The sequence below is a fragment of the Corvus brachyrhynchos genome, unplaced genomic scaffold (assembly GCF_000691975.1).
Source record: "Corvus brachyrhynchos isolate BGI_N302 unplaced genomic scaffold, ASM69197v1 scaffold114, whole genome shotgun sequence".
NCBI classification, from domain to species: domain Eukaryota; kingdom Metazoa; phylum Chordata; class Aves; order Passeriformes; family Corvidae; genus Corvus; species Corvus brachyrhynchos.
Window position 1 is genome coordinate 2,111,473 of NW_008238337.1, and position 17,121 is coordinate 2,128,593.

Sequence of the window (17,121 nt, forward strand, 5' to 3'; positions counted from 1 at the left end):
GTGGTGGGGGGGGGGTAGTCTTGGAAAAGACAGCACCAAGATCAGGAAATAGGTATGGCAAAACAGAAATTAGGGCAAAAGGTACTTTGCTTTGATGCATATCAATGTAGCTTTAAAAGCAATTAATTGAAAAAGGAGGAATTAACACATTTGAAATGCCTTTTTAATGATGCATTGAAGCCAGCAGCATACATGCCAAATTTCACACTGGCTGCCCGTTCCAGAGCCCAATTTACAATGAACTCCTGGAAGACAGGCTATGGGATAGAAAAGGCTCTTGGCTAGCCTGCTAACTCCTGCCCTGGCTGCAGGCTGGCGGGGCACCGAGGACAGCAGAGAGGCCTTTTGGGAGCTTTGCTTCTTCCTCGCTTCACTGGCCAGTGCCTTGGCAGTGCTGGTCCCTGCTCCATCCCTTGCCGAATGCACCAGGGGAGGGGAGTGGGAGGCTCAGGTCTCTTGCAGCAGGGTTTGCCCTGGTACAGGGTGGAGGAGCAGTGCCACAGCTCCCAGCACAGATAGCTGGGCTGGCTGGTAAATCAGCAGTTGCGTTTCTGCTCCATGGCTTTGTTACGGGAACATTGATCTGTTGCTGGGATTAACCTCTCAGAGTTTCCAGTGGGTTGGTCTCGCAGTTATTAATGAAACTGGCTGGAACTTGTGTTGACCTTGGCAGAGGCCCCAGTTGGCTTGGAGGTAACTGGCAAAAGCATAATCTCTAATTGAGTAATCCAGGGCTGGGGGAAGGGAGCGGAGGGGGTGGACACGAAGCAGTGCTTTGAACTGGGAGAGCCGTGGTGCTCCGACGGGATGCGTGGGAGTGGAGGGCTCAGCACGGCGCTCGCCGAGGGAATTTAGCAGGCACAGCGAGACAGCATCTCGGTTCCGGCACCCCAGGCTCCCTCTTGTAGAAAACAGCCCAGAATTCCAGTGCCTCCCCGTGATTTATTGCTGTGGAACAATAGCGCAGAGGGGCTGGAGAATGGAACAAGCTGCGAGCGTCGGCCGTCCCTGGGTGCGTGTCCTCCCATAGCCTCTGAGTCTGCAGTGGGGATCACACTGGGCTCTCCCTTCCCCACTGGAGGTTGTTTTTCACTTGAGCAAAAGAGCTCTGGGCTTGTTTCTTGGGATTTTGGGGAATGTCTGCAAGCGGGGACCGAGTGACAGCACAAGTCCCAGTTTCCCCAGCCGTGCATCTCTGCCGTGAGAGAGGGAGATGCTTCCTTGGCCAGCTGTGGCCGTGCCCACATCTGGTGGGGAAGGGCTGGCTGCCAGCAAGCCCTGCAGAACACCCAGGCAGAGGGATCCTGTGGAGCTGTGGTAGCGCTGATGGACGGGGGACACACCAATGCCAGCACCCTGTTGCTCCATCCCAGTTATCCAAAACCCAAGTGAGATGCAGAGACTTGTGCCAGTGCCAGGCTTGACCAGCCCTGTGGGAAATGAAATTCCTCAAACACACAGCCACGAAAAGAACTTCCTGTCCTGACGAGTGTGGGGTGCTCCGTGCAAAGCCTGCACATGCTGTGTGGCCTCCACACCACTTCTTGGAGGAGTGGACTTCTGTGGAAGTAGCTCTAACCTCAGATCTGAGCAGTGAAATGAAACAATTTTAGTGGGTACAAACACACCTACGTCTTTCCTGCTTTTGTCCTCCTTCCCCTGCAGAGAACAGCAGTTCTTGTTAACTCTCCTTGCAGCTGGGCTCTCCCTGTGAAGCTGAGCCAGTGGAGCTGGGCACCCATCAGGAGCGAGTGGCATGGGGTTGTCGAGTCAGGAGGATCCTCCTGTGACGTGTGTGACACCCACCCATCTGCTGTGCGCTTGCTCACACTGTCGACTTGTGCCTGATAAAAATCTGCTTGCAAAAAATTATTCGGTGGGGTGGGGAATTTACGTTAGGGGAGTAATGATTCAAAGCTATTTCTGGGAAGATGAGGGACATGTTGGCATTCTTTGTCATTCCAAACATATTTAAAAGCTGAAATATTTGCGTTGTTCATGTTGCCACAGCACAAACACTTCTGGCTGGATTTCCCCCCCTGCTTTCCTCCCTGCTCCGACGATAATTTCCAAATCACAGGAGGATGGGATGAGTGTGAGCGTGTCAACCCCTGCTCAGCTGCTTGTGAACACACGCCTTTGGGAGCGTGGGCCTGTGGTGTGCAAGCAGAGTGGCTCTCCTGGCATGCCTGGTGGTCCATTCCATTGCCCACCATGCCAGGGTGGCTGCAAGGGGTTGCCAGCAGCCCGTGCCATGCACCAGCGTGGGACAGGAAGCCAAGGGAACAGCCCGAGGAGTGCTGTATCTGCAATCTCAGTCCCATGCATGGGCTCACCTGGTTTCATTTGAGAAACAGATGCTTTTGGGCGTTGCGTAGTCCTTGTGAGATGTTTGGCTCCTCCATCCAGACCTGGGCTGAGGGGTGAAGGGAAGGAGTACCATGACTGCAAGACAACTGGTTGTATTCCATTTCTCAGCTGAAGTTGCTGTGGCCAAAGAACTGAACTATGGTCTGAGAGACTTGGGTATGGCAGGAAAAGCCCTCATGAGCTGCAGAAACATTCTAGAGGCAGGATGTAAAACCTTGAACCTTTTCCCTGAGCTGCCTGCAGCCCTGCTCTCCCCTCCCCTGTCTGCTGCAGCCTGCAGTAGTCCCCCAGCCATGGGCAGCGGGGCCAAGGCTCAGTGCAGCTGGAAAACCAACAGGAGAACTGATGGTGCCTCAAGCACAGGCTGTTTCACACTTCTTCAGCTCGTTTGTGGTGATCGACATCCAAAACAACCTTTTAAATTGCCTTTCAAGCCACAGCGGCGGCGAAGGACGGTGTGATAAGGCTGACTGCTTCTCGGGAACCTGCTCCATCATTTACGTAATTGGACTTTTCTGTTCCACTCGGTCAATGTTACAAGGCTCGCGTAGTGCAGCATCTCACCTGATCTGCTGGAGGCAAAGAAAGTCCCTTGACTTTGTGTGCCTCACCCCTGTAATTGGAAGAAACATTGCTGGCTCTTTGTGCTTGCAGTAGGCAGCGTGCTGAGCTGGGTGTGCTGTGTGGATCCGTGGAGACTTTTCTTCTCCATCTATGAAGTGTACATGTGGTGTGCATCTATTTTATCTGATAGCGAGAATTGTAATGTGGCCTGTTTTGTCCTGGAAATGCAGGAGAGAGGAGTGCTACTCAAGTGGACTTAGGAAATAGTGTTGGTATGGCAGGAACTGGTGCTGGTGTCCAGCATTGCTCCAGAGCACGAGGATGGTGTGGGGTGTTGAGCACTTTTGCCTGTGCTCAACCAGTTGTGCTCATTTGTGTTAAAAAAGAACCCCTCTCCTGGAATAAATGTAAATGAAAGAATTCAAGAATTCAGTCCTGGTACCAAGAGGGACATCCTGGCTATTTTTCCCCCCTTGCAGTCTCAGCCTGATCTGTTTTTCTTATTTTCCCCTCGTGTTCTGGGAGGGGGTGTGGGTGCTGTCAGGCATGGAGCATTGCTCTGGATCCAGACACGCTCTGGAATGGGTTATGTAGGATCTGCCCAGATAGTGCAGGTGACCAAGCAGCAGGAGGTTGTTACCAATCTGCAAGCATGTACATCTGAGAGATCAGCATCCCTGCATGCCCCTCCTACCCAAAGGTCTTCCTGGCACTTCCTGGGAGCACCCTGGGTGACTTGTCCATGGACGTACAGCACCGAGCACATTTTTGGCACTGTACTTTTCCATGGTTGGGAAATGCAGCCCATCAACAGTCCTGACTCACACAACGAAAGCCAGTGAGTTGTGACACCCATCAGATTGATTCTGGGTGCTGTGTTTTGAGGAGGAGGGTATTTCATGCTAATACCTTCCTTCCCAGCGTGGGGTGGAAGCTGTGGAGGAGATGCAACAGCAGTCAGTGGTGTTTGCCTGCTTCTGCTGGAGGGGATGGAGTGGGGGAGTGATTTCAGAGATGGATTTGGCAGAGACGAGTTGCTGCTCTTTGTGCCTGTGGTGATGGAGCTGTAATAACATATTGAACATGGCAACAGCCCTTGCTAAAGCTCTGTGACTTCACGTTCGTGCTTCGTGGAGCCTCATCTCTTAACAACACCCTTAGCATCAATAACAAGAGAGGAGCTGTCGGGTGCCAAAGGGCCTAGTTAAAATCACTCGCTGAAAACCTCCTTTCTTTTTGGACCTAAACTTGCTTTTTAAACAGAAAAACTCTTTGGCTGTGTTTAAGGCAGAGCACGTTCAGAGGGTTTTTTTGGCTCCGCAGCCTCGCGCTGCATGGGGGGGCCGGGGGGCGATGGACGCTGGTGTGTGTCAGGAATGCTGGCTGCGCGCTCGGCAAGCGGAGAGGGGTTGTTTTAGGACAAGCTGACAGGCCCTTGGCTTGTTCTGCTGCTCTCGAAAAATGTAATTCTAATTCTTGGCACCTTTATCCAGGAGGATAGGGAGCGAGAGCACAGTGGAGTCTGTTCCCTCTGCCCTTGGAAATGGGCTTTTACCCAGCAGCAGAGCTGGCTCAGGGCGGGAGCAGTGTGCTCTTGTCCTACCCCAGGTTTGGTAGAACAAAAGTAGAAATTAGTGGGAGGGAAGCAGTGTGGGATGAAATGACCTGAAGCACCTCCTTGCAGTCTTGACCTTTGTCTAGTTACTCTTTGGTCATCTCAGTGCTCTGACAGAGCATTTTCTGCAGGTGCCAGTGTTCTGCCCAGGTTCTGCTCACCTTCATCCAGCCTTAATCCTGCATGCAGTGCCCTCTCCTGAGAGGAAGCAGCGGCACGCTGTCCTCTGGCAGTGCCAAGCAGGAGAGGAGATGGGCGGTGGCTGTGGTGTTTCCCAGTCCTCTGCTGTATCCTGAGGGGCTCTCCCAGGGCTGCAGAGCTCCTGGCATCCTGCTGCCGTGGCACTGTATCCCCTCCTCTGCCTGCACTGTAACGCTTCCTGGGCTTGACTCTGAGCAATCTGCTCTGGTCACTGCCCTGGCAGGGTCTGATTTCTCTCCTCCTGTGCTGTTCCCTGAGGAGCAGCAGTGATCATTTCTGCCTTCTGATCTCCACTTTGGATTCTGTCGTTCTGGTGGCTGCTGAAGAAAAAACCATTGCCCAGTGCAGATCAAGCTGTCCCACGTGGTTACGTGACCAAGCCGAGCACAGGCTTTTATTTCAAGCTGATATTCGGGTCTGTGTTATTTTATCTCAGCTCAGGTATGATGTAGAACAGATTGCCCCCAGCAGCTAATGTATTTCTGCCTCGGCAGCAGAGTGGCAGATGTAAACACAGGAACATTGCAGGCTTTCAAACACTAAAAACTAAGGAACAGGCAGGTATGTGTGTATAAATATATACAGTGCATTATATGAAAGGCTGCTTTCAATGTATTTGGAGGGAGATTTGTGAATTTATGAATTCATGTGTGTATACTTCTTAAAGGTTTTTAAGTAATTTAAAAGCCTACATTTTTTAATACACACACCAATACATATATATATTTATATATGCTGCCTCCTATTCTTGTAAGCTTTTTTTTCAAAGGCTTCTTCTAGCCTTGTTCAGTGATTCTGCCTTCAGCTGCCACAAGGAGAAAGACTCCCAGTCTCGAGCAAAGCTAAATATTGATTTGAGTCAATCTGGGTGCACTTGGAGACATCGCTAGTGTTCATGAATGCAGCATAATCGCTGATTGGAGTGGGGAAATTTCATCATAAAGGCCCCAAAAGGGAGGTTTATTATTGCTTTCTTCCAAATGCCTGAATTTTATTAGCTTCAGTCATTCTTGGCAGGGCAGCGGAATGGGATTTTATAGTTAGCAAAGGAAAAGTAAACACAGTAATCATTTCACAGCCCTGTGCCTGCCAAACCAAGATGGAAATTCCAGCCTTGGTGGGAAGCTGCTGCTTTGCTAACAGATAATAACAAATTCACTGTGGGCTTATTCGTGCTATGGGAGCTGAGATGTTCAGGTTTTTCTGTAATGCCCTGGTCTGGGGAAGCAGAGGTGCTTCATGGTTTTTGCAGGAACAGGCTGGGCAGAGGTTTGTGGTTTGAGCAACTCCCACAGCCATTCACAGTTAGAAATGGTGTTCCTGCTCTGAGCCTTCGGGAGCTGCTCTGTCCCGTGCTCTTGGTTGGTATTTGGTTTTTTCATGGTCAGTCTTGCTCTGATCACAGAGCTGGGTGATGCTGAAGGTGTAACACGTATGAGACACCCTGGTGGTCCCTGCACCCTGTGACCGTCTCTACCTGCTGCATGTGGGGGGAGGGCTATTATGGCAAAAAAATTCTCCATGTAAACCCAAAACTCTCATGAAAGGTTTATTTTACGTGCTTTCCTGGGCTTGTTGAGGTGGAGGGCTTGGCTGCCAGCTGGGGTCTGGACCAGCACCCGCCTGTGTTTCCTGGTGCTGGGGGATGCTGTTTGCTCGCACCTTCCTGCCCCTCCAGCTGGGGATGGCGCTGGGCATGGCCGGCACTGCCCCCCGCCTGCTGCCGCAGGATGCATTTTTCCTGATGGAAAACCAGGCGGAGCAGAGAAGGAAATGGCTCCTCAAACAAGCGGCGAATGTCGAGGCAGCCCCTTCCACGTGTCTGCACAATTATTAGAACAATAAAGCATTGAGCGCAGCCGGCGGCCGGCTCTGATGGATGGTGCAGCTGACGGCTGCTGTGCACCACCCGTGCTCCTGTCAGCACGGATCCTGCCGGGCTGCTGGCCGTGCTGTGCCGCCTCTGCCGAGGCACCGCCATGGGAGCCGCTGCCAGCAGCTGAGGCTGTGGCCCACATCCCCACCCGTGCGTGTCCCCAGGTGCCACCGGGGCACCGCTGCCCGTGGGGTGTTTGGGACAGTCAGTGGATGCGCTGTGTGCGGCCTTGGGGGATGTCAGGGTGCTGCTGGATTCCTCAGGAGGTGTTGTCCCCGCTGTGTTCCTCATGGTTTTTACAGCCGAGAGGTATTTGATGTCCCGCTTTATGTACCTGAGAGCACAGCCAGGAGGAGCCTGTACACTGGGTGACCCTGAAGGCATTGGAGTGAGGAGGTGGTGACACGGAGCTGGCAAGCAGAGCTCAGTGGGTTCCTGTAGGAGCAGTAATCTCAGTTTTGTGAGCTGACACAATTGGAACAGGAGTCGCTGGGGTTGAACAGGGGTGTGGTGCTGGGACTCATCATCCTGTGCTGCATGTGTTGTGAGTGCCAGGGGAGTTGTTGGTAACCTTGGCTTGGTGCAATGGCTCTTGCATGCAAGAGAAGGTCTGGGTTGTCCCACAACACACGTCAGCCACTGCTCAAACCATTTTAGATCTTGCTTGCATTTCCTTTCTCCATCAGTCAATCTCCGCCTCAGTGGGCAGCTCAATCTCCAGGATTTGGGGAAAATAATTTTGGATGATGGCTGGGAGGGAGGGAGGGAGTGTGAACTGCCTTTAAGTGTGTCTCACTTGCAGCATTAGTGGTTAAATAGAGCTGTCTTCAATCATTCCCTTCCCTCCCCTCTAAATTTGATTCCCCTTCAAGCCAACTTCCCAATATTGATGTTGTATGCCATCCTGATTAACTCCCAGACAAATCCCTGCTTCACAGGGCTGCTGAGTGCTGCCCTGTGTGTATCCCGCTGGGATGTGTGTGGCTGAGGAGTCCCTGCTCCTCCTCGGCCTCCTGCCTCCTCCCTGGCAATAGGAGGAAATTTAAATGTTTCTGAAGAGCAACATTTCCATTTCAAAAGCTGTTCGTTCAAGTGCGTCTGGAGTGGGATTTCTCTCCCCCACTCCTCTCTGAATGGGAGCTTTAGAAGTCTCATTTCCTCTGCTTGATAACACCAGGCTGAGAAGGGCTTTTGTCTTTTCATTTCCCCTCAATTTTTTATTTTTAAATCAGTGAGGTTTGGAGAAGCTGCCGTGGTGGATTTTCCCTCCCCCGTGTTTGTCCATGTGCTGGAGGATGCACCTGGCATCACCCAGTGAATGAGCTGGAGCTTCCTGGGGCACAGCCGGAGCCGAGCAAGCCCCACCTGGGAGCACCCTGTCTGGAAGCAGAGGAGGAGGTTTGCTGCCCTGTCCGTGCTGTGGAGCTCTGTGCTGCCCTTCTTGGGGCTCTGATGTCCCAGCACCCCAGGACAGTGTTGGGTGTGCTGGTGCTGAGCCTGGCTCAGGATCCGGCCCCGTGTTTCCAACACATGACGCTGCAATGGCTCCAGTCCCGCTGACTGGTTGCCCGCCTGCTTTTTTGGCTCATGTAGCTCTTCCAGTTGGCGTGAAATTATATATTTTTGACGGGATGCTCAGTGGAGAGCAGATGTAAGCGGATGTTGTGCCCGGCTCCCACTTGTGCAGGACTGATGGGTGTGGATGTAGGCACTGTCCCACCAGGGCAGTGGCATTTGTGCTGTTCACTGGAGTATTGCACTGGTGTAAAAAGGGACTTCTTTCTGCAGAAGCTTCTACAAAACTCGAGCTTGCTTTTCACGTGGCATCTAGGGCTGGAGGGCTTTCTACCTGCTTGAGGGACAGCTGTGATTTGGCAGGGGCTATTCCAGCATCCTCTGTCAGAGGGAACTTGCCTTCTGGGATTAACATGGACCTTGATGCTTCATCCCTGCCTGGTTGACGTGCTGGAAAGACTCAGAACTTGCTTTACTGCATGTGGTAATTAAAAGAGGATGGGTGGTATAGCCAAAAAAAAAAAAAAAAGAGGCTAAAGCTTTCAAAGGCATGCAGAGAGTGTTCCGTTCCCCTGAGGTTTGTTGGGTTAGGTGACAAGGTGCTTCCTAGGCTGCTGCAGGAGGTTTGGGGATTGTACCTGTACTCCCCAGGCAGGGACCCTCCCTGCCTCCCTAAAGAAACTCCCTGAGCAGCAGGCACATGCAGAAATGCAAAAACAGGCCCTGGTGATTATTTAGAGGTTCCTGTGAAAGCTGCCCGAAGTCAGCGAGCCCCAGGGAATGCGAGGGAGGTTTGAGCCCCAGCAAGGAGGAGCCAGGCTGTGCCATGAGCTCCCCATTACCTTAAAATGTAGTTCTGCAGCCGGGGGTGACCCTGCTGCCTGGCTGAGTGCCAAACTGGGCAATTAAAAATCTCCCTCCCTGCTTTGGCATTTCATGTACTCGGAGGCGTTTTTCACAGTTTGGTCCTTTTTAAGAAACTTCAAACATGTGCTTGCGTGTGCAGTGTCAGCACTGGTGGCTGCTGGGTGAACAAATTACTGAAAGAGCATTAAAGTTGCAGATGGAGGAGTGGAAGAGCTTGCTGCTCTGTGGGCTTCTCTGACAACCTTACCTTGTCCTCCCCTTGTTTGCTGGAAGCAGCAGGACCCTGTCTTGCTGTGCCTGCCCCTCTGTTCAGTGCCTGGCACAGGCTCTGTCCTGTGCTGAGCAGGTCACTGGCTGCATTGCTCCATCCTTATCATCTGGTGGGTGGTCTCAGGCTTTACCTGCCCAGACCATGCATTTATTCACAGCTCTTTTAGGGCACTTGCCTGGAATGCTCCACACACGCCAGTATGGTCCTTCCAGCTCAGCCCTTTCCTTCCCTTTGCAGAACTGCAGGCAGAGTGCAATACCTCTCCTGGAGCTTCCCAGAACCAGGACCCCATTCCACTTGCCTGCTCAGTTCCAGGTCATTCCCTTAGGGCAAGCATCAAGATGAGATTTTTATTAATTTTTTTTTCTTTGACTTGGACTCTTTTTCGGTGTTAACAAAAGGCAAATCGCTGGCAGAGAGTCTTACCAGATGTATCAACTGTACTGAAGATGCTCAAAGAAAAAGTTCCCAGAATCTTTCTGAATGTTGCAGAAAGGCATATTTTCTTGTAAACTTGTTCTTGGAAGTGACAGAGTTGTTTTGGATGAAATTCACTGTTTAGGAAAAAAAAAGAAAAAGAAAAAGAAAAAAGACTAGAAATGCCTGAAGCCGATATTCAGCATGGAAAATTTCAGTCCAGACAGTCACTGTTTGAACAAACTTAAGGTCAGCTGAAAATCCAGGGATGCAGAATAGGCAGTGTTGGGGAATTCTTAATGAGAGGTGGAGCAATTAGCTCCTCGTTGTAATGAGGAGATGGGTAGGTGAGGATTCATCACTCCTCCAAGTCAGTGGGGAGCGTTGGCATTCAGTGCAATTATTATCCACTAATGGGGAAACGCAGGAAGGGAATGGAAGGCACAGCATCCATTTGTCAGGGTAATGCCTTCGGCGGCTGTGGGAGTTTGCCTGAGTAAGGTTTTCCGGATTTGACCCGTTATTTTGGGCTGCCTCTGAGTCCATAAGCCGTGTTCGTGGTGCTTCTGTGGAATTCTGCAGTCCTGCGATCCAGAAGCAGCGTCTGTTCACTGTAACACCCTGGAGAGGCTCTTTTGAGCACAAGCAAGTTTTGCAAGACCAGATACAAGGCTTTGGTTACTGCATTTAACTGAGGCTCTGGCTGGCGAGGTTTTACCACCCTCGTAAATCTGCCGGGGATGGGGGGAGTGTGGGGAGGGAGGGGTCAGCATTTGGTACTGGTTTTGCAATTAAATTGCTTCAAGCTGTTGAAACACTGGGGAAGTTTTTTGACCTACTTTCGTGCAAGCTTAGAAATTGTTGGGATGTTTTCTGCTCTGTCTGTGTGGAATTCAGCTGGATTACAGAGGAAAGGAATTTCGTGGGCCTTCTCGTAAAGTCAGATTTATTTTAAAAAAAGAAATTAAGTTTAAGAAAACCTGGCTTTGTCTTCAGACAGCTCCTTGGTCTCCAGCTTCATGAATTCCCATGAGAGCACGTACTGGGCTGCATCCAGTGAAAGCGATCCCTGTTCTGCACATGCCATGGAGCGTGGGGACGGAGGAAGGAGGTGGGTGATGCCTTGGTCCCACACCTGGCATCCCAAGGGAGCACTGGCTGGCCTTGCAGGGGAACACCCATGTGCTCCTGGCTGCTGAACAGCACCACGGGTGCTCCCTGGAGCACACACGCGTCTCCCTCGTGCTTCGGCAGCCCTCCGAGCACGCGGGGACGCAGCCCAGCGAGAGCCCAGCAGTATTTAAGAATTAAACCCTCGTTTGACAGGCCAGGCTGCAGAAAGAGCCGTTAGCACAGCAGATGGCCATGAACAAAAGAATTGCAGTAACTCGATGTACTTCTCACTGCTCGGGCTCCCTGACTTTTTGTACTCATGCATCTCCCTGGGGAAACGAGACATTAGTTTTCAGCTCCGTAACGTTTTCCCTCTGTCAGTGGTGTCATGCTGGGGCTTAAGATAGTTCAGAATGTGTTGGACAGTTTTCCAATTAAAAAAATAAATTCCTTTAGTCTGCATTTGGCTCACTTAGGAGTTTTATATGCATGTTTTTACCTGGAAACCTGACAGATGGAGGAGTGGGGTGTTGGTTTTCCTGCTCTGTTCCCGTCCCGGGGAGTGTGGGAAGCCCTGGGGGCTCAGTGTCTGCTCAGAGTGTGATGCTGCTCATCCCTGGGCTCCTGGACAGGCAGGACGAGCTGCTGGCTCTGCCCTGTGGTGCACAGCCCCACCTGCATGGGGGTGTGGGAGGGGTGGTGGCTGGAGTGCTGGAATGTTCACTGGCTCAGTGCTGCTGCGAGAGGCTTGGGTGGTGGAGGCATCCCCACAAGGAGATCCTCTGATCTCACAAGTTCATATGAGGTTTTTTGGGAGTTAATTTGAGCACAAATTGAGTGGCCCCAGCCTATCCTGCCTGCTTTGGCAATCTTCTCCAGCCCACGAGGACACGAGATGTGCGAGTGGGCAGGAGTTGAAGATAACACCTCTTAATCCCTCCTGGTGCTCCAGCAGGAAATGCTGCTGCTGGCTGATAATTAGAAAGTGAACAGACTGAGGAAGAGATGATGTTGGCAGCCCTAAATCTCTGTCCTGGACTTGGGGGAACATCACTAATGATCTGGATTAGAAAGGCAGAGAGAGACCCAGGCTTACCGAAGATGATATGTAGGGCAAACACCGTGTGCTGTGCTGGAGATCCCGAGGGTTGTCCCAGGCAAGTGGCTCTCTTCACTTGGGACACACTGATGGGGTGTGGAGATTTGGAAGCTCCACTGTGGAATTCTGAAGAGGCAGCTGATGCAGTCAAGGGATCAGCAAGGTTAAAATGCGCTTTGCAGCGAGAGTTAGGTGCAGATGGAGCAGAGCTACCGATCTGCTGCCTCCTGAGGGTGGGAAGCAGCTGAGAAAAATGACCCTTCAGGGAGGCTGGGCTGCATCCAGCTGTAGGTGCTGAGCTGAGGCGTGGCACAGACGCCCTCTTCTATCCCTCCAACGCACATGACTTCCCTGTGAGTATCACAAGCTGGGTCAGTAATGCAGATAAGCAGGTGGAGATGGGCTGGTGCAGGTTCCAGTGTGTCCTGGCACCACGGTTGGTGTTCCCAGTGTAATTTTTTCTTGTGGACCAGATGTCGGTGTGTCTGAAGGCAGGGACATCAGATTTACCTGGAGACTTACTTGCTCTTCAAGGCATCAACAGGCAGCTGGCTTATCCTTTTCCTACCTCTCTTTCTCACATGTTTTTAAAGTCACTGCCTAATAGCAAATAGCAGGCTTGCTCCATTATCTGTGTTGGGGATTTTTATTCCTAAGCGTGTAGAGGAAACCCACCCCAAAGCCTGGCCTTGCTCTTTGACAACCTCCTCAGTGATAATTGTTTTCTTCAGTGCCAGCACCTCCTCTTGCTGCGGGGAGGTTTGTGCAGCCTCTGCCCCCCACACACCCACCCTTGTTATCATATAAATCACAAAACAAGGCCGGGGATAAACAGGACCTGCAGTAGCTGTTAGCCATGTGTAAAAACAAATCACATGGAAACAGCATAATTACTGAGAAAAAAATCAACTTGAGTAATGCAGTAATTGTTTTCTTCCCTCCAGCAGATTTATTCCACCTCTCGCAGCTCTTGCTGCTTTGGAAGTCTGTGACTTCATGTTGATGAGAAGAATTTCACATTTCACACTGCACTTTTTCAGGATATGACACTGTCTAAAGCAGGGGAATATATGTTGAGGGTTTCTTGAGAGCTGTAGGAAGCAGAGCACTAGTTGAAATATCTCTGACCATTGGGGTCTTCCCCACGCTCTGAGTGGATTCTGGTCTTTGCAAACCACTTTCCAACCCACTTTTGTGATTTAGAAGGGCTTCTTTATACCTTGCATAAATCCATGAGCTCTGCTTTTTGGATGTCACCACTGCACAGACAAGATTTTTTTTTTTTGCCTTTAGTTTTGGTTTTTCCTTCTTTTTGCTGCTTGTTATTTTGTTGATTTAGAGAGGTGCTTGTGACATGACAGTGCCCAGTATGTGAGGTCCAAGGACGTTGCCTCTCTCTATTGCTGTAATCATCTCCTAATACCAGATGATGGTGATGTTTGTGCTGTGACTTGCAGCTATTTCCCTTACTCAGCTTTGCTGCCCTTTTGCTTCAGATTCCGCAAGGTGAAAAGATAAAAATGTATCAGGAACCAGGTTTCCAAGGGGTTTTGTGCCAAGCAGAAGATTAAAGATGCCCTGTCTTGCATATTGGCAGATGTGAGAAAGTGTCATTTGTTTCATGTGCACAGAGAGGAGCCTTTCTCTCCTGCATTTTTGGCAGGTAACTTCCTTTCCTTCAGAAAAACCTACCCACCTACAAGCCACTGCCACTTCCCTTTCCTGTACCTTAATCTGAACGAGATTTTATGAACACCTAATTTATCTTTTGGCTTCTTGTGGTTGTCCTGCTCCTCGTGACTTGAAAAAAAAAAACCAAAACCACAAAAAAACCCCAGTTGTGGAGAACACAAAGCCTTCCCACTGCAGCAGACTGACCATTTTTGATGCCTAATGCTGGGAAAATAAAACAAGATGGGATCTTCTCTTGAGGATTCTCCAGAAAGCTTTCATGTTCTTCTGGTTTCTCTTCTGAATGGATGCTGGATACAACCAGCTTAGCCTTTCTGGTGCCTTTGTGTTCCTGGGGCTGGATGGGCCCGAGGCAGGACAGTGAGAGCGGGGTTTTGGGGTGCTCCTTTGCTTTCTGTCCCTTGATGGCAGCAGTGGGAAGGGCACTGGTGCCTCCAGGCTGCACCCAGTGGGGACAGGTGCCGAGCAGTGCCAGGGCAGTATCTGCACACTCACCACGTTCAGCATGAGCTGCAGCACAGCTGGTGAGTAACCCAGAGCCATCATCCAGTGCCTGGTTAGATGGGGGAGCACAGAGGGGTTCCCAAGCCACCATCCAGCTCCATCATGGCAGGAGGACCAGCCTGGGCTGAGGGTCAGCCCTGGCCTTTCACCCGTGGCTGTGTCAGCACAGAGGGGAGGGTGCTCAGCACCAGCTGGTGCAGAACAGTGTTGTCTTTGTACAGGGCTGCTGTAATGAAGGTAGCAAAGTTGTGTGAACTTCTTCCCTTGTTTGCCTCCCCCCATCCCTCCCGTTCCCTCCCTTCCACAGCAGCTGCAGTGTGCTGGCTGCCCAGCCTGGCAGCGGTTTAGGGTTACAAACGGAGCCACCGCTCCCCTTCTCCCCCTCCAGGAAGAGAAATCCATCCACTCACTAAGCAAATGAATAGATAAACTTTTAATTAAGGCGTTGGGTGGCTGCCAGAGAGGAGTGTCCTGGGTCAGGGTAGCTGGTGGTGTGCCGTGATCCCCGTCTGTGTGGCCGGTGGCTGTTAAACAGCTGCTTCATCCCAGGTGCGCTCATCCGTGGTGGGCAGGCTCATCCAGGCACGCAGCTTGTGTTGGCAGAAAATGGGCTCCTTTTCTTGGAGCTGGAGAGGGGAAGGGCGGTGTGCAGGAGAGGCAGCATGGCTGCAGGATGCTCCTGGGATGCCGGCTAGTTGGGCTCAGCAAAGTTGTTGCACTGCTGGCGGCAAAGCTGAGCGTTTCCATGTGTTTTCCCTCTGCCCTTAGCGCTGGGCCATTAGAGCTGCTCCCTGTCACAGCCACGGAGGTTTTGGTGATTTCTCTAGTCTCTGACTTGAAGGGTTTTGTTGAGCTGAGAGCCTCTTCACCGAGAGTTTGAAAAACATCAGTTCAGTCTATTTTTATCTTGACTCACCTATTCCATTTCTCTCCATATATGGATGGATGCATTCAACATCCAACACTCAAGAGTATCCCCAGAGTTTTGGAAGAGATGGAGGAAGACCTCCACGAAGGAGCTGGGAGCCCTCTTTCCTCCCAGGGGCTGCCCTCATAGCCCCTTCTCCTTCCGCATGGTTAATGCTGCTTGTCTCTGTGCCTGTGTCTGAGGAGGACGTGACTGTGGTGTCTCATTTTTGCAGAGAAGATGTAGCCTTGAGCCCTCTGAAGGGACAGTGGTGCTGGGAGCTGCTGAATATGGATGGGTTTATTGATCCTGTAAGAACATGAGCAGCACTCAAGGTGGTGGGAGCCTCTGAGGCTTTGTCAGGAGGAAGAGCTGCTGTCATGTCCCTGGGAGAATAACCTGGTTCTCTCTGGAGATGCTGGAGGTTGTGGAGCGCTGTGGTGATGTGATGTGTCCCTGGGAGAATAACCTGGTTCTCTCTGGAGATGCTGGAGGTTGTGGAGCGCTGTGGTGATGTGATCTGACAGCTGGTACTCCCTAGTCTAGCAGGTTTTTTTGAGGGTTTTGTGTATTTCAGAAGGCTGGGAATGGGCCAGGGAGCTGTGGGAGGATGAGAGAAGGATCCAGAGTCTCCTGGGAGAGAGATGATCTGGCTGTTTTACGCTTCCCAGGATCGTGGCCTGCCTGGCAAACTGGAGCCCGTGTCGCCCGTGAGCCCTGCTCACCCTGACGCCGAGCTGGACCTGCTGCCCGCCCGGCTCTCCAAGGAGGAGCTCATTCAGAACATGGACCGCGTGGACCGCGAGATCACCATGGTGGAGCAGCAGATCTCCAAGCTGAAGAAGAAGCAGGTGAGAGGCTGTGGTCTGGAGGGGGACATGTGTCCTTGCTTCTGCATGGTGCCACAGGCCCTGTCCTTGCCTCTGCATGGCCACAGAGGGGGGGAAGTAGCAGTGCCAGTGCCCCAGGATCATCTGTGTCCCTGCTCCCTGTCGTGACATGGGCGGTGTCTGCTCTGCCGGCAGTCTGGAGCTGGTAGTTGCAAGATGAGGGAGGGAGCTTTGGAAACCCAGCTTGTAGGCTCTTTGCATGTCAGAGAACCCTAAAGGGAGAAAAATGTGTCCTCGGTGACTTGGCAGTGGATATGTACAGGTAAGCAGCAGAGCTGGAAGCACAGCCTGGGTCATCCGAGTCGTCTGTACAGCCCAGCGTAGCACAAGGTCTTTTCTTTTTCCCTTCCAGCAATTGTCTCTCCCCAGTGCTCTTGCTGCCGGTATTCAGTACTGGCCTGTTTAAAACATTGCTGCAACAACCAAATGGCCCTTCCAGTGCATCCAGTTCCCTTTCTCTGGGGCTTTCCTGCTCTGCAGCCATGAGCAGCATCTGGTCTGGCTCCAGTCAGGGCTGTGCTTGAGCAGGGATTTGAATCTGATCTTCCTGGTTGCAGCTTTACCCTGCACAGGAGCGCTCCCCAGTAGAAGGATGGCCCACTCGGTGTTGGCCTGTACATAATTACCATAAACCCGTTAAGAGATTAATATGACAAAACCTTCAGGGATGTCTGTGAAAAAACCCACAGACTTAAGGGCTTTCACTTCTTAAAGCAAACCACTTCTCTGCCTCTTTCTTTCTGGTTGTTTTATTTCCTTTGCTTGGGGTGAGTTTCTGAACTCCCTGATGGCTGCTAATCCCAAACTGCCCAAGAGGAGTGACCTTTCCCAAGGGGTTGCAGCTGCAGTAGGAATTTGGGAATGGAGCGAAACCTCTACTTGGGCAGTTTGTTGAAGCTCCTCGAGAATGAGCATGCACTTGATCTTCCCCATCTATATTTTCCCTTACCAAACACTGACAACTCCAGCAATCCACTGCCTGACTTTTCAGGGATGCTGAGGAGCTGCTGCTGATGCTGACAGGAGCAGCATACGCTCCTTGCTGTTCAAACCAAACTGTCCTTCCGTAAGGAAATGGGGTTTCTATTGTTGGCTGCTCAGTTGCTTTATTTCTTCCCTATGAACAAATTTTATGATTCTTCCTGCCCACAAAAATGCTCTGTTAAATGGGGAAGAAGGTAAAAGTGGCTGTTGGCAGTAAAGTGTCCCCTCCCTTCCTT

The 17,121-nt window shown here is 51.4% G+C and overlaps 1 protein-coding gene across 1 annotated transcript in view; it reads left to right on the plus strand.

Annotated features, from left to right (window-relative positions):
* NCOR2 (nuclear receptor corepressor 2) overlaps positions 1-17,121 on the plus strand; it is a 154,623-nt gene that overhangs the window by 25,342 nt on the left and 112,160 nt on the right. Inside the window, exon 4 of the mRNA XM_017734702.1 lies at positions 15,683-15,862. Within this exon, the coding sequence (XP_017590191.1) occupies positions 15,683-15,862 (180 nt within the window). The remainder of the gene's footprint in view (positions 1-15,682; positions 15,863-17,121) is intronic.